General features: G+C 36.3%; 1 protein-coding gene across 4 annotated transcripts in view; it reads left to right on the forward strand.

The window, feature by feature from the left end:
• Window positions 1-18,813, forward strand: part of KIF21A (kinesin family member 21A) — a 537,130-nt gene extending 518,317 nt beyond the window's left edge. For all 4 annotated transcript variants that reach the window (XM_053716595.1, XM_053716597.1, XM_053716596.1 and 1 more), the window contains 2 exons: window positions 15,300-15,499; window positions 17,637-18,813. In XM_053716595.1, the coding sequence (XP_053572570.1) occupies window positions 15,300-15,499; window positions 17,637-17,730 (294 nt within the window). In that variant the 3' untranslated portion in view covers window positions 17,731-18,813. The remainder of the gene's footprint in view (window positions 1-15,299; window positions 15,500-17,636) is intronic.
• The last annotated feature ends 6,172 nt before the right edge of the window (window positions 18,814-24,985 follow it).

Genomic DNA, 24,985 nt, shown 5'->3' on the forward strand with positions numbered 1-24,985 from the left:
TAATTTCTCAGGGGTATCGAATAGGATTTAGAAAAAGACCACCCTTGGGAAGATAATTTTTACCCATGTACCAAAAAACCCAGTAAAAGCTCAAGCCTTTCTGAAATTCTTTCAGACCAATTTTTGATCTGAAAACTTTAAATTGTTTTGTAAGAGTCTCAACTTTAAAGAGGGTGACTATAACGACTATTCTGCCTTTTGTTCAGCAAGGTCACTTCATGTCCACAATAGACTTACACGACGCTTACCTTTACATTCCGATTCATCCAGATCACTATTGATTTCTGAGATTCTCTTTTCTAAACGAGCATTACCAATTTGTCGCTTTTCCGTTTGGCCTTGCAACAGCACTAAGAATATTCTCGAGAGTTCTAGGTGCCCTTATATCTGTAATCAGAGAGCAGGGTATTGTGATGCTTCCTTATTTGGATGATATCTTGGTACTAGCTCAATCTTTTCATTTAGCAGAATCTCACACAAAACAACTTCTGTTGTTTCTTCAAAGACATGGTTGGAGGATCAATTTACAAAGAGTTTCTTGATTCCTCAGACAAAAGTCACCTTTTTAGGTTTCCAGATAGATTCAGTGTCCATGACTCTATCCCTAATAGAAAAGAGACGTTTGAGATTGGTTTTTAGCTTGTCTAAACCTTGAGTCTCTAGCATTCCCTTCAGTGGCTATGTGCATGGAAGTTTTAGGTCTCATGATTGCAACATCGGACTCAATCCCTTTTGCTTGTTTTCATATGAGACCTTTACAGCTTTGCATGTTGCACCAATGTTGCAGGGATTACTCAGATATCACAACTGATATACTTTAATCCCAACACTCAACTCTCTTTGACTTGGTGGTTTAATCATCACCTTATTGTTCAAGGAGCCTCCTTTATTTGTCCTACCTGGACTGTGATCACAACAGATGCAAGTCTCACAGGTTGGGGAGCTGTTTGGGGGTCTCTGACAGCACAAGGAGTCTGGAATCCTTGAGAGGCGAGGTTACCAATCAATATCTTAGAACTCCGTGCTATTTTCAGAGCTCTTCAGGCTTGGCCTCTATTAAAGAGAGAATTGTATTTTCGGTTTCAGATAACAGTGGCATATGTCAATCATATGTCAATGATCAAGGGGGGACTCAGTCCCCTAGCAATGCAAGAAGTATCTCTAATACCTTCTTGGGCGGAATCCAACTCTTTTCTAATCACTGTGATTCATATACAAGGTGTAGACAATTGGGAAGCGGATTATCTCAACTGTCAGACTCTACATCCGGGGGAGTGGTCTCTCCATCTGGATGTGTTCTATCAGATTGTGCAGATGTGGGGTCTTCCAGACATAGATCTGATGGCCTCTCATGTAAACAAGAAACTTCCCAGATACCACTCCAGCGATCCTCTAGCAGTTCTATGGTTTTACCAACCTGCTTAAATTTTTCCACCTCTGGTTCTTCTTCCAAGAGTGAGCTCATAATTAAACAATCTTATGTGTTTCTGATAACACCAGCATGGCCTCACAGGTTCTGGTATGCGGACCTTGTCAGAATGTCCAGTTGCCAACCTTGGTCACTTCCTCTAAGACCAGACATTCTGTCTCATAGCCCGTTTTTCCATCCAGATCTCAAATCTCTAAATTTGAAGGCATGGAAATTGAACTTTAGGTCCTTAGTTATATAGGTTTCTCTGACTCTGTGGTTAACACTATGATACAGGCTTGTAAGCCTATTTAAAGGAAAATATATCACAAGGTTTTGAAAACCTATATTTTTATGGTCTTCCACTCATGATTATTCTTGGCATTCTTTTAGAACTCTTAGGATTCTACAGTTTCTTCAGGATAGTTTGGATAAAGGTTTGTCTGCCAATACTTTAAAAGGACAAACATTTCTGCTCTTTGTATTTTATTTCACAGAAAGATTGCTAATCTTCCTGATGTTCACTGTTTTGTACAGGCTTTGACTTGTATCAAACCTGTTATTAAATCTATCTCTCCTCCTTGGAGTCTAAATTTGGCATTAAAAACTTTGCAGGCTTTTCCTTTTGAGTCTATGCATTCTTTGGACATTAAACTACTTTCTTGGAAAGTGTTATTTCTCTGGTCTATCTCTTCTGCTAGAAGAGTTTCTGAATGGTCTGTTCTCTCTTGCGAGTCTCCTTATATGATTTTCCATCAAGATAAAGCTGTTTTGCGGACTTAGGTAAAAATTTTGCCTAAAGTTGTAAATTCTAACATTAATTAATAGGGAAATTATTGTTCCTTCCTTGTGTCCTAATCCTAAGAATACTCTTGAAAGGTCTTTACATTTCTTTCCTAAGATATATGGTGAGTCCACGGAATCATCAATTACTAGTGGGAATATCACTCCTGGCCAGCAGGAGGAGGCAAAGAGCACCACAGCAAAGCTGCTATATACATCACTTCCCTTACCCATAATCTCCAGTCATTTGCTTTTCCTGCGGTGCAAGGAGGAGGTTAAGTTTTGGTGTCTGATCTACAATCAAGATTTTGTTATTTTAAAAGCAGATGTTTGCTCTGATCTTTCTAAAGAGTCTAGCCTTCGCCCATATCAGTCTATTTAGTAGGGCAGTGGTGGCTTTTAAGCAATTGAGAACTTGTGGGGTACAATCCTCACTGCGTTTTCCCAAAGCATTTTGCTGCCCTATTTAGATAGCCTGAGTAGGTTTACTCAGTCTTTCTGTATTTCTACAGGTCCATGTGAAGGGAACGCATCCTCTCAAACCAGGTGAGCTGTCCTGCTGCTGGACAGATGAATATTAGGGTAAGTGCCAATTTTACTTTTCTATTTAGCAGGTGAAAATTTGGCACTTATTCAGCTGAAACGCTGCAGGGGGACGTTTTTTATTATTCCGGTAAGAGTTCAGGTTTTTATGGCAGTTTTTGCAGGCACTGTTAGTGTGAGGAGTTTTTTATTTTTATTGATGCCTCAATGGGGTACTTTTTATAAGGGTTTTTTTGTTGTTGTGTAAAAGATACAGGTTTTTTTGTAAGCTGAAGGACTGCCTCTTTTAGGGAGGTTCAGCTTCTTGATGACAGAGCACTTTTTTTTTTTTTTTCACTTCCTGTGGAGTGTGGAGCATGTATCTTCTGCTTTGATTGCTTCTTACCGTTTTAGCTTTTCTGGAATCCGGATTGTAAACGAGATTGTTTTTTCCTCACTTTGTTGAGGGTTGCAGGACAGGTAGGGCACCTCAGTAATTCTGCTGAGGTGTAGAGTGTTGCCTGGGCTATGTTTTCTTGATTTGGTAATATAAAGGGAACATTTAATTTAATACAGTTTTGTTCCGTGTTATAAACCTTTGTTAAAAGATTAAAAAAATTAAAAAAAAATATATATTTTTTTTATTCTTTTGTATTATGGATCAGGAGGCAGTGCATGATGTTACCTGTAGCTTATGCTTTAAAGCCCAGGTGGAACCCCCAGTACCTTTTTGTTCTTCATGTATTGAAAGAACTTTAGCTTATAGAAATAGACTTTTTGACCCTGAGCCATCTTTAGCTAAGGCGGATGCTGTTCAGGAGCCTCCTGTTTCAGATGTCACAGCTTACTCATCAAGCGTCCCAATCCAATTCATCTGCACATGCAGTGCCCTGCGTTTCCTCTCATACTCCGTCTGGAGTCGCTTTGCAAGATATTGCTGCCCAGGTATCTTCTGCGGTATCTGAGGCGCTGTCTGCTTTTCCCATGCTGCAGGGAAGACGCAAAAGGAAATTTAAAGAAACAATAGGTAAGGTTTCAGATCCTGAGGTGGCTAATCATAGTATTTCCTCTCAGAAGTCTGAGGTTGAATATTCTTCGGGTGCATCTGAGGGTGAAATTTTGGACTCAGGCAGTATAATTCCTTCTGCTGATTCTGAAGTTGTGTCCTTCAGATTTAAGCTGGAACACCTCAGCTTGTTACTTAAGGAGGTTTTGCCTACCTTAGATGACTCTGATACTACTATCATTGTTAACCCTAAGAAGTCTAGTAAGCTGAACAAGTATTTTGATGTTCCCTCTGCGGTGGAGGTAATTCCTGTTCTAAATCGTGTTTCTGAGATTATTGCACGAGAATGGGAGAGACCTGGTATTCCTTTTTCTCCATCTCCTATTTTTAAGAAGATGTTTCCTATAGCTGACTCTGTTAAGGAATCGTGGCAAACGGCTCCTAAGGTGGAAGGAGCTATTTCCATTTTGGCTAAGAGGACCACTATTCCCATAGAGGATAGTTGTTCTTTTAAGGATCCAATGTATAAGAAATTGGAGGCATTATTAAAGAAAATGTATTTTCACCAAGGTCTTCAATGGCAGCCTGCGGTGTGTATTGCTACTGTCACCAGTGCTGCAGCTTACTGGTTTGATGCCTTGTCTGATTCTTTTCAGACAGATGATACTCTTGAGGAAATCCAGGATAGGATTAAGGCTCTTAAATTAGCCAATTCTTTTATTACGGATGCTTTCTTACAGGTCATTAAACTGGGAGCAAAAATATCTGGTTTTGCAGTTCTAGCTCGCAGAGCCCTTTGGTTAAAATCCTGGTCTGCGGATGCTTCTTTTAAATCTAAGTTATTACAAAAATCATAAAAGGAAAACCAAATAAAGTTCTGAATCAAGGATATGTCTGTGTCCTCTGGATGAGTTTTTCAGCTTGTTAGCATTCCTCAGTGAGATCCCATGAAAAAGGAAACAGAAAATTGCAACATAGTGTGAATCTGTAATGGCACTTTGAGGAAGTAGTTGTTTTATAACAAATGACTACTCACATTTGTTGGAGCTTTCGACTAAGCTCAAGGAAATGCGCACTCCCACTTTATACTGATGGGAAAACAGTACACTAGGCAAAACTTGGATACAAATTTATTTTAAAATATATAAAAGCGTCACATAAGCCTTGATAACACCACAATGTAAGGGTACAAAAGCAGATATGCTGTAATAAATGCTTCAAATCGCCAAACTTGCAAAGAGGTAAATGGATCAGCAGGAGTGTGACCGCCGAAACCAAAACCTCTTTAGTAGCAAGACAGTAGCGCTAAGCCCCCAGGTGTCCTGGCTAGTGTAGAGACGTGATAAAACTCAATATAGAACAGTTCAGTTCCGACGTACGTTTCGCAGGTATGCTTTGTCAAGGAATGTTAGTGCGCATGTCCAAGAGTCCTTTTAAACAATCCATTGATGAGTTTCTGCCAGGTTTGTAGTTACATACTCCATTTTGGAAGTTGGCATTTAGGTAATTTGTCATTAAACAACTAGTATGTTTTTCAGCTTCTTTCAGTTTTATACATTTTGTTGATATATGCATAGATGTTAAGATGGATAACCAGAATTGGGAAATTATGCATTATAATGTTATAGCATTATACATATATGCAAAACTTCTAAAAACATAATCACATTGTGCCTGCAATTGGTGTCTATACTGATGATATATGTAGGTATTTTTTTTTTTTTTAACCCCTTATTGTGAAGGTATTAGTTATATCTTTTTTAGTTTAAGTGATGTTACTGACTATATGTCCTATGGACCATAATTAAACTACTAGCCTTATTATAAACCTAGTTGTATCGTAATGTTTTCAAAAATAGATTTTATTTGTTAGCATGTGGCATGTTTAAAAACATATATTGTACTTGTATGTGTTTGCGCTGAAAAGTTATGATAGGATGTTGAGGTTACTGTTTCTAACTATGTGTTTAATTTTACATTTGGGGTTCCATATATTGAAAATAAGTTTGTGAAACATTCTAAAACTACCTAGCACTGACAATATGAGTATGGACAAAGAAAAAAAAAAAAAAAAAAAAATTAAAAACAAAAAAAAAAAAAAAAAAAATTAAAAAAAAAATTAAAAAAATTTAAAAAAATATATAAAAAAAATATTAAAAAAAAAAAAATTAAAAAAAAAATAAAAAAAATATATAAAAAAAAATATTAAAAAAAAAAAAAAAAATATTAAAACAAAAAAAAAAAAAAAAAATAATATTAAAAAATATTAAAAAAAAAAAAAAAAATTCTCTACAAATTTAAAAAAAAAATTTTTTTTTCTTTTTTTTTTTTTTCTTTTCCTTTTCTTTTCCTTTTCTTTTTCTCTTTTTTTTTTTTTCTTCCTCTTTTCTTTCCTTTCCTTCTTTCTCTTTCTCTCCTTTTTTATTTAAAATAAATAAATAAAAATAAAACAAGGCATATATAGCTGTATACATATACATATGTAGCTGTACTTATAAATAACTTTCACAAAAAGTGATGGATTTCAAAATCTTTATTAAGACCATTGGGTATTAAGCTATCCATGATATGGATCCACTTCATTTCCAATTGTCCCAATCTATTCTGTGTGTCTCCTCCCTTCCAATTCAGTTCTAATTTCCTAATGCCCAGAAATTCCAAATCCTTTACATTTCTATTGTGCTTTTTATCAAAGTGAGACGATACTGTATGATTAGCATAACCCTTTTCAATATTGTAAATATGCTCATTCAACCTAATTTTTAGAAGTCTAGAGGTACGCCCTATATAGATTAAATTGCATGAGCATCGTAACATGTAAATTACGTTTTTGCTATTGCAAGTAATAAATTGATCTATACTGTACTCCCTTTTGTTATCTCCAGAAAAGAATTTTTTACAGAATTTTGGAGTTTTTTTCATAAATTTGCAAGCATTGCAGAATTGACACTTTCTAAAACCCATTTCAGATGGTAGCAACCAATTTTTTACTTTGTTGTTGTCTACTTCTTTAATACATTGGGATAGTTGAAATTTAAGGTTGGGAACCTTTCTAAAAATTATGTTAGGTCCATCGCCTAAAAATTCATTTAATGCTGCATCTCTTGTGAGGATTCCCCAGTGTTTTTGTATGATGTTCCTAAGTTCTCCACTCTGAGTGCTATGTTGGAAGATAAGTCTATTTGCTAGTTTATCATCAGTGAATTTCTTATTTTTGATTTTATATTTTAATAAATCTGACCTGTCCATGTTGGTTACTTCTTCTATTTTTTCATCTAGAAAATTAGCTGGATAATTTTTCTCTAAAAAACGTTTTTTTAGGATTTGAGATTGAACCTTATACATATTTTGTTCTTTACAATTACGTCTCAGTCGAACGAATTGACCTTTAGGGACATTTTTAAGCCAATGTTTTTGATGACAACTTTCGAGGCTTATGTAATTGTTTACGTCTATGCTCTTAAAAAAGTTTTTCGACTTCAACATTTCATTCTCAATGTATATTTCAAGGTCTAAAAATTCTACCTTGGTTTGACTATAATTCCAAGTTAGAGCTACTTTGAACTCATTTATTTTCAAATATTCCATGAATTCAAGTAATTGGTTCTCACTTCCTGACCATATGAAGAAAAGGTCATCTATGTAGCGATGATAAGACACCAGATATTGCGCCCAGCTAGAGTTGTAAATATATTGATTTTCCCAATTAGCCATATATAAATTGGCATAGCTGGGCGCAAATCTGGTGCCCATCGCTGTGCCTCCTACTTGCAAATAATATTGGTGGTTGAACCAAAAGTAGTTGGTTTCTAGAATTATAGCTATGCTGTCTATAATAAACTCAAGTTGTTTTTTATCCAAAGAGTCATCTTTTTCTAGGATGTTTTTTACTGATGCTATGCCAAGATTTTTGTCTATTATGGTATAAAGTGACGTGACATCACTAGTCACCAACCACCAATTTGGATTCCACTCGAGTTTTTCTAAATGGTTAAGGATACTTAAGGTATCTTTCAAATATGATTTTGTCTTTACAACATAAGTCTGTAAAAATTGGTCTATATACGCCGATAAATTGCTTGTGAGGGAATTAACCCCTGACACTATGGGTCTACCCGGGGGGTTAGATGGATCCTTGTGTATTTTCGGCAGTATATAAAAAGTGGGAGTTTTTGGAAATTTGTTGTAGATATATTGATATTCTTTTTTATTCACAATGCCTGTTTTTAAGCCTTTTTCTAAGTGAAGTTCAAGTCTTTTTTTAAATTTTATTATTGGATTACTATCAAGTTCGATATATACCTCAGTGTTTTTAAGTTGTCTAAGACATTCCTCATTGTATTTAGTTTTATCCATGATAACTGTCCCTCCGCCCTTGTCCGCGGGCTTTATGACTATCTTATCATTCATTTTTAAATCTGCCAAGGCTGTTTGTTCTAGTTTAGTGAGATTGGAACCATAATTAGTTTTCATATTTTTAATATCCCTGTGTACTAGTTCTAAGAATGTCTCCATAGGTGCTGATTTGCACTGTGTGGGATTAAAGGAGGACTTTTTATGTACCTCTATATGTTTATATTTATTTATTTCTATAGAACTGTCATCAAACTGTCATCAAAAACATTGGCTTAAAAATGTCCCTAAAGGTCAATTCGTTCGACTGAGACGTAATTGTAAAGAACAAGATATGTATAAGGTTCAATCTCAAATCCTAAAAAAACGTTTTTTAGTGAAAAATTATCCAGCTAATTTTCTAGATGAAAAAATAGAAGAAGTAACCAACATGGACAGGTCAGATTTATTAAAATATAAAATCAAAAATAAGAAATTCACTGATGATAAACTAGCAAATAGACTTATCTTCCAACATAGCACTCAGAGTGGAGAACTTAGGAACATCATACAAAAACACTGGGGAATCCTCACAAGAGATGCAGCATTAAATGAATTTTTAGGCGATGGACCTAACATAATTTTTAGAAAGGTTCCCAACCTTAAATTTCAACTATCCCAATGTATTAAAGAAGTAGACAACAACAAAGTAAAAAATTGGTTGCTACCATCTGAAATGGGTTTTAGAAAGTGTCAATTCTGCAATGCTTGCAAATTTATGAAAAAAACTCCAAAATTCTGTAAAAAATTCTTTTCTGGAGATAACAAAAGGGAGTACAGTATAGATCAATTTATTACTTGCAATAGCAAAAACGTAATTTACATGTTACGATGCTCATGCAATTTAATCTATATAGGGCGTACCTCTAGACTTCTAAAAATTAGGTTGAATGAGCATATTTACAATATTGAAAAGGGTTATGCTAATCATACAGTATCGTCTCACTTTGATAAAAAGCACAATAGAAATGTAAAGGATTTGGAATTTCTGGGCATTAGGAAATTAGTACTGAATTGGAAGGGAGGAGACACACAGAATTGATTGGGACAATTGGAAATGAAGTGGATCCATATCATGGATAGCTTGATACCCAATGGTCTTAATAAAGATTTTGAAATCCATCACTTTTTGTGAGTTATTTATAAGTACAGCTACATATGTATATGTATACAGCTATATATGCCTTGTTTTATTTTTATTTATTTATTTTAAATAAAAAAGGAGAGAAAGAGAAAGAAGGAAAGGAAAGAAAAGAGGAAGAAAAAAAAAAAAAAGAGAAAAAAAGAGAAAAAGAAAAGGAAAAGAGAAAAAAAAAATAAAAAAAATAAAAAAAATTTTTAAATTTGTAGAGAATTTTTTTTTTTTTTTTTTTTTAATTTTTTTTATATATTTTTTTAATTTTTTTTTAATTTTTTTTTTTTTTTTTTTTTTAATATTTTTTTTATATATTTTTTTAAATTTTTTTAATTTTTTTTTTTTTTTTTTTTTCTTTGTCCATACTCATATTGTCAGTGCTAGGTAGTTTTAGAATGTTTCACAAACTTATTTTCAATATATGGAACCCCAAATGTAAAATTAAACACATAGTTAGAAACAGTAACCTCAACATCCTATCATAACTTTTCAGCGCAAACACATACAAGTACAATATATGTTTTTAAACATGCCACATGCTAACAAATAAAATCTATTTTTGAAAACATTACGATACAACTAGGTTTATAATAAGGCTAGTAGTTTAATTATGGTCCATAGGACATATAGTCAGTAACATCACTTAAACTAAAAAAGATATAACTAATACCTTCACAATAAGGGGTTAAAAAAAAAAAAAAAAAATACCTACATATATCATCAGTATAGACACCAATTGCAGGCACAATGTGATTATGTTTTTTGAAGTTTTGCATATATGTATAATGCTATAACATTATAATGCATAATTTCCCAATTCTGGTTATCCATCTTAACATCTATGCATATATCAACAAAATGTATAAAACTGAAAGAAGCTGAAAAACATACTAGTTGTTTAATGACAAATTACCTAAATGCCAACTTCCAAAATGGAGTATGTAACTACAAACCTGGCAGAAACTCATCAATGGATTGTTTAAAAGGACTCTTGGACATGCGCACTAACATTCCTTGACAAAGCATACCTGCGAAACGTACGCCGGAACTGAACTGTTCTATATTGAGTTTTATCACGTCTCTACACTAGCCAGGACACCTGGGGGCTTAGCGCTACTGTCTTGCTACTAAAGAGGTTTTGGTTTCGGCAGTCACACTCCTGCTGATCCATTTACCTCTTTGCAAGTTTGGCGATTTGAAGCATTTATTACAGCATATCTGCTTTTGTACCCTTACATTGTGGTGTTATCAAGGCTTATGTGACGCTTTTATATATTTTAAAATAAATTTGTATCCAAGTTTTGCCTAGTGTACTGTTTTCCCATCAGTATAAAGTGGGAGTGCGCATTTCCTTGAGCTTAGTCGAAAGCTCCAACAAATGTGAGTAGTCATTTGTTATAAAACAACTACTCCCTCAAAGTGCCATTACAGATTCACACTATGTTGCAATTTTCTGTTTCCTTTTTCATGGGATCTCACTGAGGAATGCTAACAAGCTGAAAAACTCATCCAGAGGACACAGACATATCCTTGATTCAGAACTTTATTTGGTTTTCCTTTTATGATTTTTGTTATCACATTTATTTCACATTTTTTTTCTTTGTGATATTTGGTATATTTATTGTAAATCTAAGTTATTAGCTATTCCCTACTAGGGTAAGACCTTGATTGGACCTGGTTTGGCTGAAACAATTTCAGATATCACAGGAGGAAAGGGATCTTTTCTTCCTCAGGATAGAAAGAATAAGCAGAAAGGACATCAGAGTAATTTTCGTTCCTTTCGTAACTTTAGAGGTAAACCCTCCGCTTCCTCTTCCTAGCAGACACTATCCAAGTCTTCCTGGAAGTCTGGTCAGTCTTGGAACAAGGGGAAACAGTCTAAGAAGCCTGCGGCTGACTCAAAGTCAGCATGAAGGGTCGGCCCCCTATCCATGAATGGATCCATTAGGGGGCAGGCTTTCTCAATTTACTCAGGCTTGGATACAAGATTTCACTGCAGTGTAGGCCGTGGAAATTGTATCTCAGGGGTACAAGATAGAATTCAAGACTTTTCCTCCCAGAGGCAGGTTTCTTCTCAAAATTATCTGTAGACCAGATAAAGAGAGAGGCGTTCTTAAATTGTATCAAGGATCTTTTTTCCCTGGGAGTTATAGTTCCAGTTCCTCCGCAGGAACAGGGTCTGGGTTTTTATTCAAACCTCTTTGTGGTTCTCAAGAAAGAGGGGACTTTTGGACCTATTTTAGACCTAAAATGTTTAAACAAGTTCCTCAGAATACCGTCCTTCAAGATGGAGACTATACGTTCCATTCTTCCTTTGGTTCAAGAGGGTCAGTTTATGACAACCATAGACTTAAAGGATGCGTACCTTCATGTTCCCATTCACAGGGATCATCACAAATTTCTAAGGTTCGCTTTCTTAGACAATCATTTTCAGTTTGTGGCTCTTCCATTCGGCCTTGCCACAGCTCCCAGAATTTTCTCAAAGGTCCTGGGGGATCTTTTGGCAGTGATCCGGTCTCGGGGCATTGTAGTAGCGTCTTAACTGGATGACATTCTGGTTCAGACGCTGTCTTTTCAACAAGCAAACTCTCATGCAGAGATCTTGTTGTCTTTCCTTCGCTCCCACGGTTGGAAGATGAATCTGGGAAGAAGTTCTCTGATTCCAGCCACAAGAGTAGTGTTTTTGGGGACCATAATAGACTCCTTATTAATGAAGATATTTCTGACAGAGGTCAGAAAAACAAATATCTTCGACTCCTTTCTTGTCCTTCAGTTCTCTCTTCGGACGTCAGTGGCTTTATGTATGGAGGTTATTGTTCTGATGGTAGCTTTCATGGACATCATTCCATTTGCTCGGTTCCATCTCAGACCTCTGCAGTTATGCATGTTAAGACAATGGAACAGGGACTATGCAGATCTTTCTCTGCAAATAGTTCTGGATCAGGCGACATGGGACTCTCTTCTGTGGTGGTTGTCTCAGGAACACCTCTCCCAGGGAACTTGCTTTCGCAGACCTTCCCGGGTGATCCTGTCTACTGATGTCAGCCTTCTAGGTTGGGGAGCTGTTTGGGGGTCAGTGAAGACTCAGGGTCTTTGGACTCTGGAGGAGTCATATCTCCCTATAAACATTCTAGAATTGAGAGCAATTTTTAATGCTCTACTGGCCTGGCCTCAGTTAGCCATAGCCCGGTTTATCAGGTTCCAGTCGGACAACATAGCATCGGTGGCGTACATCAACCACCAGGGGGGAACTCGGAGTTCCTTGGCCATGACAGAGGTGGCCCGGATAATCCAGTGGGCAGAGTCTCACAACTGTTTTCTTTCTGCGATCCACATCCCAGGAGTGGACAATTGGGATGCGGATTTTCTGAGCCGTCAGACCTTTCATCCGGGGGAGTGGGAACTCCATCCGGAAGTATTTTCCAGTTTAATCCTCAATTGAGGGCAGCCAAAACTGGATCTCATTGATTCTCGGCAGAATGCCAAGCTTCTGAGGTACGGCTCGAGGTCAAGGAATCCACAGGCTTTCTTGATAGATGCTCTGGTGGTTCCTTGGAACTTCAGTCTAGCATAAATATTTCCTCCGTTATATCTATTAAAACCACTCCTGATAAGATATTGTATATATTGGCACAATAAGCCTTTTCTATGATGATATTTAACCTTAACACGGTTACCAGTAACAATTAAGTTATCTAGACAGTTAGACTAATCTTTTATAACTGCTATACTCAAATGTAACTAGTTTTTAAGCAATACTGGTAATAAGGTTAACCCAGCATTTATTTATGTGCTTACTTAGAAAAGCTAGCTGCTCAAATTTAATAATACACAATCCCTGGAATAATGATCTTTGGATGTAATCAGAGCAAACAACAATATTTCTAATCAAGGATATATGAGTGAAATCATTATCGTGTAGCACTTTACAATGAATACAGAATGGTATGATTATTAAGGTATATTTTACACAGGTATCTGAATACTTGTCAACAGAGTATTTAAATGATTCAGCTGACTGGAGACTACAAGTAACTTATTTATATAGTCCAATATTCATATGATATAAATAACTAGTTTATAGCTGTCTCACTTTTACCTCTTTACCTATGTGTTTTCACTAGTAATATTACTCAAAGAGGGTTAGTTATAAACTTAATTTGCTAGAAATTAGAGGTTCTCCTCTTTTTTATCTACCATATCGATTTGGAACTAGATATTTTCCAACTGATATCAGGTCTCTTCTAAACCTACCAATCACCAGCTAAATCTGTTTATTATGAGATAGTGTGACTGCTTAACATTTTTTACCCTTATCAGTACAATCTAGTGAATTAGAATTGTGCCAATAGCTCAGACTTTTGCCATTTAACACCCTACTACATCTAATATATGCATTCAGATTTACTATATCTAGATTTGTAACTGGAAACTAGTGCCAGCATTTTAGTTTTAACATACCCATATTTTAAAAAGTTCTAATAAAGATTTGAGTTTTAAATTGTGTGCCTTTTTTTTTGTCAAACTCTACACTTTAAGGGGTCCTTTGAGTGCTTATTTAGTATCTTTTTTTGGTTGGTTTCTTTAGCTAACTAGTTTGTATGAGGAATGTATATCCCATCAGTAACTAGCTCATGGACTCTCGCCACCATTAAATAAATTATTTTATTAGGTAAGTTCTTACATAAATTATGTTTTTCAGGTGTTGGTGACCTTTTACATAATCACCCTGCAATGAGACATCACGTAATACAATTCATTATAAAGGTCTCAGTCCTATTGAAAACCTGTAGTAAGGCTTGAAATTTGCTGTTAATTAGTGGGGTCATATCTAGCTTAAAGGGATGGTACATTCTAGCATTTCAAAAACACTAGTTTTCACAATCGCTAAAAATAAAGGTGATCTTCATTCATCAGTTGAAAAAAAATGATGAATAAGTACCGCGGCTTCAGAGCTAATCTAAGCACCTCCGGCCGCCGACAGCACAGCTCAATGAGGTGATGTTACCACCTCTTAGCCAATAGCCGCATAATGCCAAAGAAAAACTGAGCTGTGCCGTGGGTGGCTGGAGGTACTTAGGTTAGCGGTGAAACTGCGGCAAAATAATGGTACCTATTTATTAGGTTTTTTTTAAACTTATGAATGAAGGTTGCCTTTATTTTTAGTGTTGGCAAATCCTAGTGTTTTTGAAACGCTAGAATATAACATCACTTTAAAAACATGTTTACATGCAGAATGGTGGATATTTATCAGAAGTGCAATGCTGGTAGTCATGTACAGAATGGCTTGTAGTTGCCAAATGTGGTTCTTTCTAATAGAGGAGTCTGGAGTGAGGGGATGGGATTTACTTTTGAAACGAACATATTTTTAACAATAAACTAAATAACAGTTTGGTTTACCCAGATGCCATTAGTGACAGATTTTTGTGCAGACGTGTTGAGAAATAGTAGTAATTATATAGCTAAATACGTGAAAATTTGTATCCCGTGGATAATCAGAAAATGATTTGAAAAATAAATATGATTTATAAAAAGTAAATAATATTATTTTATTTTGAGTTATTATCTGGATATTATGTTGGTGTGCATTTTTTTTTAAATTAATGAATTATGTAGCATAACGTTTATTGAAAGGATTGTTTGACATTCATATGATAAAAAAAAAGTCAAATGTTACAGAAAATTAAACAAACAAAATAAATAAATACATTTTACTTTTAAACTGTTTCTAAATTTATAAATTTGTTTGAAACTTTAAAGTTATGACTGTTTGTTTGGAAAATTGTTTCTCTCTGGCTGTATAGATTTAGAAACGTAATTACTATTTTTCATATAATTTTTTCAATGTTTTAAAGTTTCCCTCCGTATTATTTTTGGAACACACTGCATGTGAAGGTGCCCCCTCTGCTGGTCACTGCAGCACTGAGTGCACTGTTATGGGCAGCGCTATTTTATTGATATTGCCTGTGTATTTGTCTTGCATGCTGTAATTGGTATCCTTGTTTATGGAACAATACGTCTACTAATATGTTGTATTCTTTTCTTTCCCTCAGCAAGTTCCTAATGCACATAAGGACTGGGTTTGTGCCCTTGGGATTGTGCCTAACTGCCCTGTTGTTTTAAGTGGCTGCCGAGGAGGCATTTTGAAACTCTGGAATGTGGACACTTTCTCCCCCATCGGAGACTTAAAGGGGCATGATAGCCCTATCAATGCGATCTCCACAAACTCCAGTCAGATTTTTACAGCAGCAGAGTAAGCTATTGTTTATGTAGATATAGAATATAACTAGTTTGTTAAATATGTTGTTATTGTAGTGTGGTATTGAACAGAGTAAAACAATATACATAAGTTTTTAGCAGTACAGCTACTGGGTAAAATGATTCGAAAAGTAACAAACAGTTGACGTTACATGTTCCTTTAATTGTAGAATTAACTTGCAAGTGTACCTGAAGCTGAAAATAAAACACATATGCACCTCATTAAACGTTCTCAAACAGAACTGAAGACAGTGTAGATATGCACCACATAAATATCTTGCAGGCTGATTGGTATTTTCAAATTTATAGATGACAACATTATTGCACATAATAGTAATGATAGGAAAACATAACTGTACCAGTTTAATGGAAGACAAAGACTAATTAAGTGTCCACCACTGTGAGACCAAATGTTAGTAGTTCAGTGTAAAGTAGTAATACATTAAAGGGACAGGAAACCCCAACGTTTTCTTTCATGATTTGGATAGAACATACAATTTTAAACAACTTTCCAATTTACTTCCATTATCAAATTTGCTTTGTTCTCTTGTTATTCTTTGCTGAAGGAACAACATTAAACATCTAATTAACCAATCGCAAAAGACAAATGTATGCGGGAACCAATCAGAAGCTAGCTCCCACTTGTGTAGGATATGTGCGTATTCTTTTTTTAACAAGGGATACCAAGAGAACAAAGCACATTTGAAAATATAAGGGAATTTAAAAGTGTCTTAAAATTACATGCTCTATCTTAATCATGCCAGTTTTATTTTGACTTTCCTATCCCTTTAAACACTGCTATATATAATTATATATTCAAAGCAATGATTTGCCTGAGAATAATATGCAGATGTATTTTTTTTATTATTATTTAAATTGTTTAAATATTAACAAATAGTGTAAAGTTTTAGCTATAAAGCTATAGGCACTAATGTTTTTTAACCTAGTTTTCCAGCTCTGCTGAGACCAGTTAGGGGCAGATATAAATGAGTCACTAGAGAAGGCAACCAATAAGGTGTTAAGCCTGAAGTCTGCACTTCCAGTTTTAACAGGAATTAGGACGCCCACACATTTTAGAATTAAATTACAGGTAAAGGGGACAAAATAAATTATGGATATTTTTATTGTCAAATGTGTTAAACATTCCACAGTAAGTATATTCTAAAACCATATAATTATAATCTAAAAAAAATAGATATTTTTTTTATCTTTCAAACACAATTAGCAAAGGAAATGAAAGAAATCTAATCTAATAGTGAATTAATGAACTATTTCTCTGGGGAATATAATGTTATTTAGTCTGTCATTAAATATGTACACAGATTTGTATCAAAGCTAGTCGGTAAATGATTAAATAGCCTTTGGTAATGTATTCTGCCCCTATATTTGGAACTTTATTTTTAATTTAACAGCCTGATGTGTAGAGCACATCAGCTATATTTTGTATTCAGTAGTATATGTGTGGCAGATGATGGGTTAAGTGGGAAGATAAGTATCTTAGAGATCATCATATAGAGGTGGTGGCTCTGACAGTGATATATGGTGTGGGGTTTACCTGTGTTCTGCTAAGGGTTAATATTAGTTTGAGAAATAATTGCGATCGCTTGAGCTCAATTGAAGTTAATGCGTGTGTTTATATGTGTGTAGATATATATACACATATAAACAAATAAATACATATGTATACATATAATGACACACAGTATGTATAAATATATATTTGTGCAAAAAAAACATTACATATATTTTTATATATATATGTATTTATGAATAAATAGAACATATTCTTCTTAAAAAGAACATTGGAATTGGAAATATTCATATTTTCATGTCTGGTTAGCGCACTTGAGAATATGCGATCGTGTTTGCTCTCAAGTTGGGTTTTAGTTCCCCCCCCCCCGTTATTGCTCCATTGACTTCTATAGGAGAATACGTTATCGCGCGTGCAATATTGTAAGTTTACTTTCCAACAGGCACAAAAGCTTACTTCTAGTGCAGTTAATGCTCAAGCAGGAGCATTAAATCGCGCTCCACTTGTAATCTGGCCCTTATTTTGTAGTTACTAGTTCTGTAGTACGTTCCCCTTCTTTCCATAACTATTTATGTGTTTAAACTCTTCATGTTTCTTGCAGTGATCATACTGTGAGGATTTGGAAGGCTCATGGCTCACTGGATGGACATATTTCAGATGCTGGGGACACAAGTGAAGATGTTGCCAGCAATTAAGCTTAAAACTGGAAGGCCGTCTTAAGAAGATACTGTGATTAAATGTCTGTTTACTGTTTTGACACATTTGGGCATTTACTAGTTGATGATAACTGGAATGAATTTACTTAAACTAACTGGAAATTGTGTTCTGTATTCTAAAGCGCTATTCATGGCCTAGTATGTAAACTTGTATACTAACCTATAAATTCCTACAGGTACACACTGCATCAGACACCTTGGTCTTCATTCTAGCAAAGCTTGTGTTCATGTTATTTATTGTCTTAAATATAAATATATTTTTTGTTTTTAGCTTTTGCTCACAAAAGCTAGGCTCAATTGTGTTACCGTGAAGCTATTATTGTGTTAAAGCAAATATAGCATATGATGTTACTTGAAGTATATCTACGCATAAATGGATGAGAGCGAAAAAATGTGTGCCTGTAGTTTTCACAAATATAAACTGCCTGAAGCTGTGGTGTTTAAATATTGTACACTCTTGACCAAAGTTGTCTTCTGTTTGTTTGTTTTTGCCCATAATTTGATTGGCAGTAATTATCATTACACATCTCCTCTTTCCTATCTAATCTCTCACTCTCTTTCCTATCTAATTTCTCACTATGTTCTTGCCAGAAGAAAACCGTATGTTGTGTGTTAAGTGTCCCACTGTCTTATACAAATATTATAAATTATTTTTTTTCTTATTTTTTTAACTTGATTTTATTTCATTTTGAAGTTGTTTTTTTTCTCCTCTCGCTTGTCTAATTTGATATGCTGCTAAAATATTTTAAGTATTGTTTATTTTTTTCACTTAACAGAATATTCATGTGTTGTAGACAAAGCATTGTAAATAATTTTGCTGTAAAAAGATCTTTGGTTGCTCCTACCATGATTTTAAGATTAGTTTGTGGAAATTTGGAAAGAACTTTTATTCATCTTGCTGATTTTTTTAATCTTATTTTGTAAATTTGACAAAATCAAATTTAATTTAGGTTAATAAAATATTTGTGCATATTGGGTTTGTAAATGAGCTTGTATTCAATCACAATCAAAACTTGTGCGCTTTAGTTAAGCAAAAGCATGAATAAACACATGCACAAATAATTCTGTTGTTACCATTTTTTTGTGTATATGATTAAATAGTAATTTCATGTGTATTAACTCACATTTCAGACCTTGGAAAATGTACAGAAACATTAAATAAATAAAAATAAATACATTGTTTTATATATATATATATATATATATATATATATATATATATATATACACATATATATTTTATTTTTTTAAACGGTATCAAATTGCTCTTTGTATCAGTGCATGAAATTATGTTTAAATATTGTTATTGTTATTATAAGAAGATTTTTGATCATATACAATACAAAAAGGGTTCAGGAGTAATCTTGATAACATTAACATATAATAGGTTTAGCATGTCTGGCATGTCCTCGTTTCCTCATATGTATCTCAATAAACTTCATATTGCCAGGGGGCACTTTGTTGGATAGACATGGTCATGCAAGATAAATCAATTCTCTCATTCTATACATCAGCTGTCTATATCTAGAAATATTGTGTCATATTTATCTTTTTGTGAACCTCTTAATCAGTAAAGAAAGAAAATAGAGGAAAAAAAGGGCTACAAAAATAGAGTATATCCAAAGGTTCTTATCTCTAATGATGATCAAACAAGTCCAGCTCTATAAAGAGCAAGGGGGGGGGGGTAGGGGGGGGGCGGAGGGGAACAGACATTATTCCCACTCCCAGTGGTCCCTCTGTGTTTAAAGTTAATTCTTAAGACTCAGGTTGGGTCACAGTTTCTCTACCTGGAGAGAGCCGAATTACTGATCCAGTAGTACCATATTTTCTGAAATGAAGCTCTGTTGTTTAAGGTGTCTACTGCAGATTCATGCATAATATAAGTGTAGGAAATTTTGTTATGTATTTCTGACCATGTGGGGAAGCCTACCTTCCAATACTTCGCAATGCAGACTCTTGTCACTGTACATAATATTCTAATGAACGTGTTAATATATTTATGGAATTTATCTATGTATTTGTGTAGTAGTGCCTGTTGAATAGTAAGGGTGATCTCTTCTTCCAAAAGTTGGCTAAGAAGAGTGGAGAGTTTCTGCCAGATCCTTTGTATTCCCCCACAGTCCCACCACATATGCCTATATGACCCTAGCTCTCCACATCCTCTATAACACAAATTACTACCGTTTAACTGCATATGGGCTGTCCTCACTGGTGTAAGATACCATCTAAATATAGTCTTCATGACATTTTCTTTTAAATCCATGCTAATTAATCCCTTATCAGCCCCTTAGATCATTTCCTCCCATTCCGAAATCCCTTTAGTTATATTCAGATCTTTCTCCCACGCCCTTATTACCGAGGATTTGGTTCTGTCCGGAGGTGTCTGTAGTGCTATGTATATTCTCGAAATGTTGCGTTTGGTCCTAGCCAAGCTTGCGCCACAGTTTTCTAATACTGTAGGTTGCCCATCTATTGAATTTTTAAGGAAAGTATGTAGGGAGGAGCGCAATTGGAGATAGAGGTACCAATGGGGTTTTATGGGTTCAAGTTTTGCCTGTATCTGGGTGAAGGGGAGTAACTGTCTCCCCTTCACTACGTCCGCCACCCTATAGAGCCCTTTATTTTCCCACTTGGCAGCCACTCTACGAGAATCGCCTGCCAAAAAGGATCTGATTGGGGTCAGTAAAGAATATTCAGGAAACAAGTCTGTTCTCTTAAGAGTTTGAGTCCAGGTCTTTGCAGTCAGGTCTGAAGTGTATGCTTGAGTGTGTATCCTACTTGGGTGATTAGGATGTGTGTCCCACAAGATTGAGTCTCTCTCTTCCCATCCTCCTAACTCCATCTCTAGAAACACCCAAGTAGCTTCTTCTGATCTCCTCATAAGGCAGGAGTCTTGAGCCAGTCTAGCGGCCCTATAATATTCCAAAAGGTCCGGGGCACCCACTCCCCCTGTAGCTCTGCTTCTACATATCACCTGTTTCGCTATTCTAGCCGATTTCGGTCCTCTTATAAAAGCTAGTATGTCAGTCTGTATTTTAATAATATCTGCTTTGACCAGTCTAATGGGAAGGGCTCTGAAAAGATATAAAATCCGTGGTAACATGTTCATTTTGACTAGTGCTACTCTCCCCATCCAAGAGAAACCATATGTTCGCCATTTTAGGAGGTCTTTTCTGAATTGATTAAGTAGCGGAGAGTAGTTATATTTATATAAGAGTTGCATCTGAGCTGGGAGATTAATGCCCAAGTATTTGAGTGTTTTGGTGACCCAACGAAACTCAAAATTAAGTTCAATTATTTTCCGTGTATGTGAGGGGATGGCCACCGGAAGAAGTTCGCCTTTTTCCATATTTATTTTGTATCCCGATATATGTGAAAACTCGGTTAATGTCTTGTTTAAATTAGGGAGTGATATGAGTGGTTTAGTAATGGTAAGTAATATGTCATCCGCAAATAACGGTATTTTGTATTCGGTTTGGGCCACCCAAATTCCCGCTATGTCTGGGTGTGCTCGAATTTTTAGCAGTGGCTCAATACAAAGAGCAAACAGCAAGGGTGATAGAGGGCATCCCTGTCTTGTCCCATTTAGTATGGGAAAGAGATTTGACCTATAGCCTCCCGCAATCACCTGAGCTCGCGGATTTGAGTAAATTTCTTTTAAAGCAGTCATAAATGCATCAGTGAAACCCATCTCCCTCATGACCATAAGGATGTATTTCTCTTGTAAGGTGTATCCAGTCCACGGATCATCCATTACTTGTGGTATATTCTCCTTCCCAACAGGAAGCTGGAAGAGGATCACCCACAGCAGAGCTGTCTATATAGCTACTCCTCTGACTGCCACTACCAGTCATTCTCTTGCAGCTCTCGACAAGAAAGGAAGTAGCTAGAGAGATGTGGTGTTTTTATTTAGTTTATCTTCGATCAAAAGTTTGTTATTTTCAAATGGTACCGGAGTTGTACTATTTTAGCCTCAGGCAGAAAGTAGAAGAAGAGTCTGCCTGTGGTTTTTGATGATCTTAGCAGGTTGTAACTAAGATCCATTGCTGTTCTCACACATAACTGAAGAGAGAGGTAACTTCAGCTGGGGGAATGGCGTGCAGGGTCTCCTGCTATGAGGTATGTGCAGTTTAAATTTTTCTAGAGAAATGAATATGCTAGAAAATGCTGTTAATACCGGATTTATTTAAGGTAAACCTGATTACAGTGATTTAATAACGACTAGTATCATGCTTGCTGTAAAAGGTAATATTCTTATTACTTTCTCACATTACTGAAAAATAAAACGTTTGCTGGAAGTGTTCAAACGTTTTTTTATACATATTGGTGATAAAACTTTATTGGGGCCCAGTTTTTTCCACATGGCTGGCTAGATTTTGACTAGGGATAGTTTTGTTAGGCCCTCTCACTGTGAATACAGGTTGGGAGGGGCCTATTTTCGCGCCTAAATGCGCATTAGATTTTGCAGCTTGAGACATCCAGTTTCCCTGAAGGAGTCCCCTGAACACTTAGGACCTCTCTAAAGGGTTTTTGTGCCTTTCAAAGTCGTTATATGGGCAGGTAGGGCCACAGCAGAGCTGTGGCAGTTTGTTGTGACTGTTGAAAAACGTTTATCGTTTTTTTGATCCGGTTTTGAAACTAAGGGGTTAATCATCCATTTGCAAGTGGGTGAAATGCTCTGTTAGTCTATTATACACACTGTAAAAATTTTGTAAGATTTACTGCTTTTTTTCACTGTTTTTCAATTTCTGACAAAATTTGTTTCTCTTAAAGGCACAGTACCGTTTTTATTTTTTGCTTGTTTACATTTATCAAAGTGTTTTCCAAGCTTGCTGGTCTCATTACTAGTCTGTTTAAACATGTCTGACATAGAGGAAACTCCTTGTTCATTATGTTTAGAAGCCATTGGGGAACCCCCTCTTAGAATGTGTACCAAATGTACTGATTTTACTTTAAGTTATAATGATCATATTCTGTCTTTAAAAGATTTATCACCAGAGGAAACTGACAAGGGGGAAGTTATGCCGACTAACTCGCCCCACGTGTCAGAACCTTTGACTCCCGCTCAAGGGACTCCTGCTCAAGAGGCGCCAAGTACATCTAGCGCGCCCATGGCGTTTACTTTACAAGACATGGCGGCAGTTATGGATCATACCCTTACAGTGGTATTGTCCAAACTACCAGGATTACAAGGAAAGCGAGACAGCTCTGGGGCTAGAAAAAATACAGAGCACTCTGACGCTTTAGTAGCTATGTCTGATATCCCCTCACAATATACAGAAGCTGAGGCAGGAGAGCTTCTTTCTGTGGGTGATTTTTCTGACTCAGGGAAGATGCTTCAACCTGATTCTTATATGTCTACATTTAAATTTAAGCTTGAACACCTCCGCGTGTTGCTCAGGGAGGTTTTAGCTACTCTGGATGACTGTGACACCATTATAGTGCCAGAGAAATTGTGTAGATTGGATAAATACTATGCAGTGCCTGTTTACACTGATGTTTTTCCAATACCTAAAAAGTTTTCAGAAATTATTACTAAGGAATGGGATAGACCAGGTGTACCGTTCTCTCCCCCTCCTATTTTTAAGAAAATGTTTCCAATAGATGCCGCTACACGGGACTTATGGCAAACGGTCCCTAAGGTGGAGGGAGCAGTTTCTACCCTAGCTAAGCGTACAACTATCCCCGTCGAGGATAGTTGTGCTTTCCTAGATCCAATGGATAAAAAGTTAGAGGGTTACCTTAAGAAAATGTTTATTCAACAAGGTTTTATTCTCCAGCCTCTTGCATGCATTGCCCCAGTCACTGCTGCTGCGGCCTTCTGGTTTGAGTCTCTGGAAGAGGCCTTACAGGTAGAAACTCCATTGGATGATATACTTGACAAGCTTAAAGCGCTTAAGCTAGCCAATTAATTTGTTTCTGACGCCGTTGTTCATTTAACTAAACTAATGGCTAAGAACTCAGGTTTTGCTATTCAAGCGCGTAGGGCGCTATGGCTTAAATCCTGGTCAGCTGACGTTACTTCAAAGTCTAAGCTTCTCAATATTCCCTTCAGAGGGCAGGCCCTATTCGGGCCTGGACTGAAGGAGATCATTTCTGATATTACTGGAGGAAAAGGTCATGCCCTTCCTCAGGATAGGTCTAACAAATTAAGGACCAAACAAACTAATTTTCGTGCCTTTCGAAACTTTAAGACAAGCGCGGCATCATCTTCCTCTAATACAAAACAAGAGGGAAATTTTGCCCAGTCCAAGCCGGTCTGGAGACCTAACCAGGCTTGGAACAAAGGTAAACAGGCCAAGAAGCCTGCTGCTGCCTCTAAGACAGCATGAAAGATTGGCCCGGTAACGGATCTAGTAGGGGGCAGACTTTCTCTCTTCGCCCAGGCTTGGGCAAGAGACGTCCAGGATCCCTGGGCGTTGGAAATTGTGTCCCAGGGATATCTTCTGGACTTCAAAGCTTCTTCCCCAAAAGGAAGATTTCACCTTTCACAATTATCTGCAGACCAGATAAAGAGAGAGGCATTCTTACATTGTGTTCAAGACCTCCTAGTTATGGGAGTGATCCACCCAGTTCCAAAGGAGGAACAGGGGCAAGGATTCTATTCAAATCTATTTGTGGTTCCCAAGAAAGAGGGAACCTTCAGACCAATCTTAGATCTCAAGATCCTAAACAAATTTCTCAGGGTCCCATCTTTCAAGATGGAGACTATTCGAACCATCCTACCTATGATCCAGGAGGGTCAATACATGACTACCGTGGACTTAAAGGATGCTTATCTTCACATTCCGATACACAAAGATCATCATTGGTTTCTCAGGTTCGCCTTCCTAGACAGGCATTACCAGTTTGTGGCTCTTCCCTTTGGGTTAGCTACGTCACCAAGAATCTTTACGAAGGTTTTGGGGTCACTTCTGGCAGTCCTAAGGCCACGGGGCTTAGCAGTAGCCCCTTACTTAGACGACATTCTGATACAGGCATCGAATTTCCAAATTGCCAAGTCCCATACGGACATTGTTCTGGCATTCCTGAGGTCTCATGGGTGGAAAGTGAACGAAAAGAGTTCTCTATCCCCTCTCACAAGAGTTTCCTTCCTGGGAACTCTGATAGATTCTGTAGAAATGAGGATTTACCTGACAGAGGCCAGGTTGTCAAAACTTCTAAATTCCTGCCGTGTTCTTTATTCTACTTCTCGCCCTTCGGTGGCTCAGTGTACGGAAGTAATTGGCTTAAT

This window comes from Bombina bombina, chromosome 6 (genome assembly GCF_027579735.1).
Source record: "Bombina bombina isolate aBomBom1 chromosome 6, aBomBom1.pri, whole genome shotgun sequence".
Classification (NCBI taxonomy): domain Eukaryota; kingdom Metazoa; phylum Chordata; class Amphibia; order Anura; family Bombinatoridae; genus Bombina; species Bombina bombina.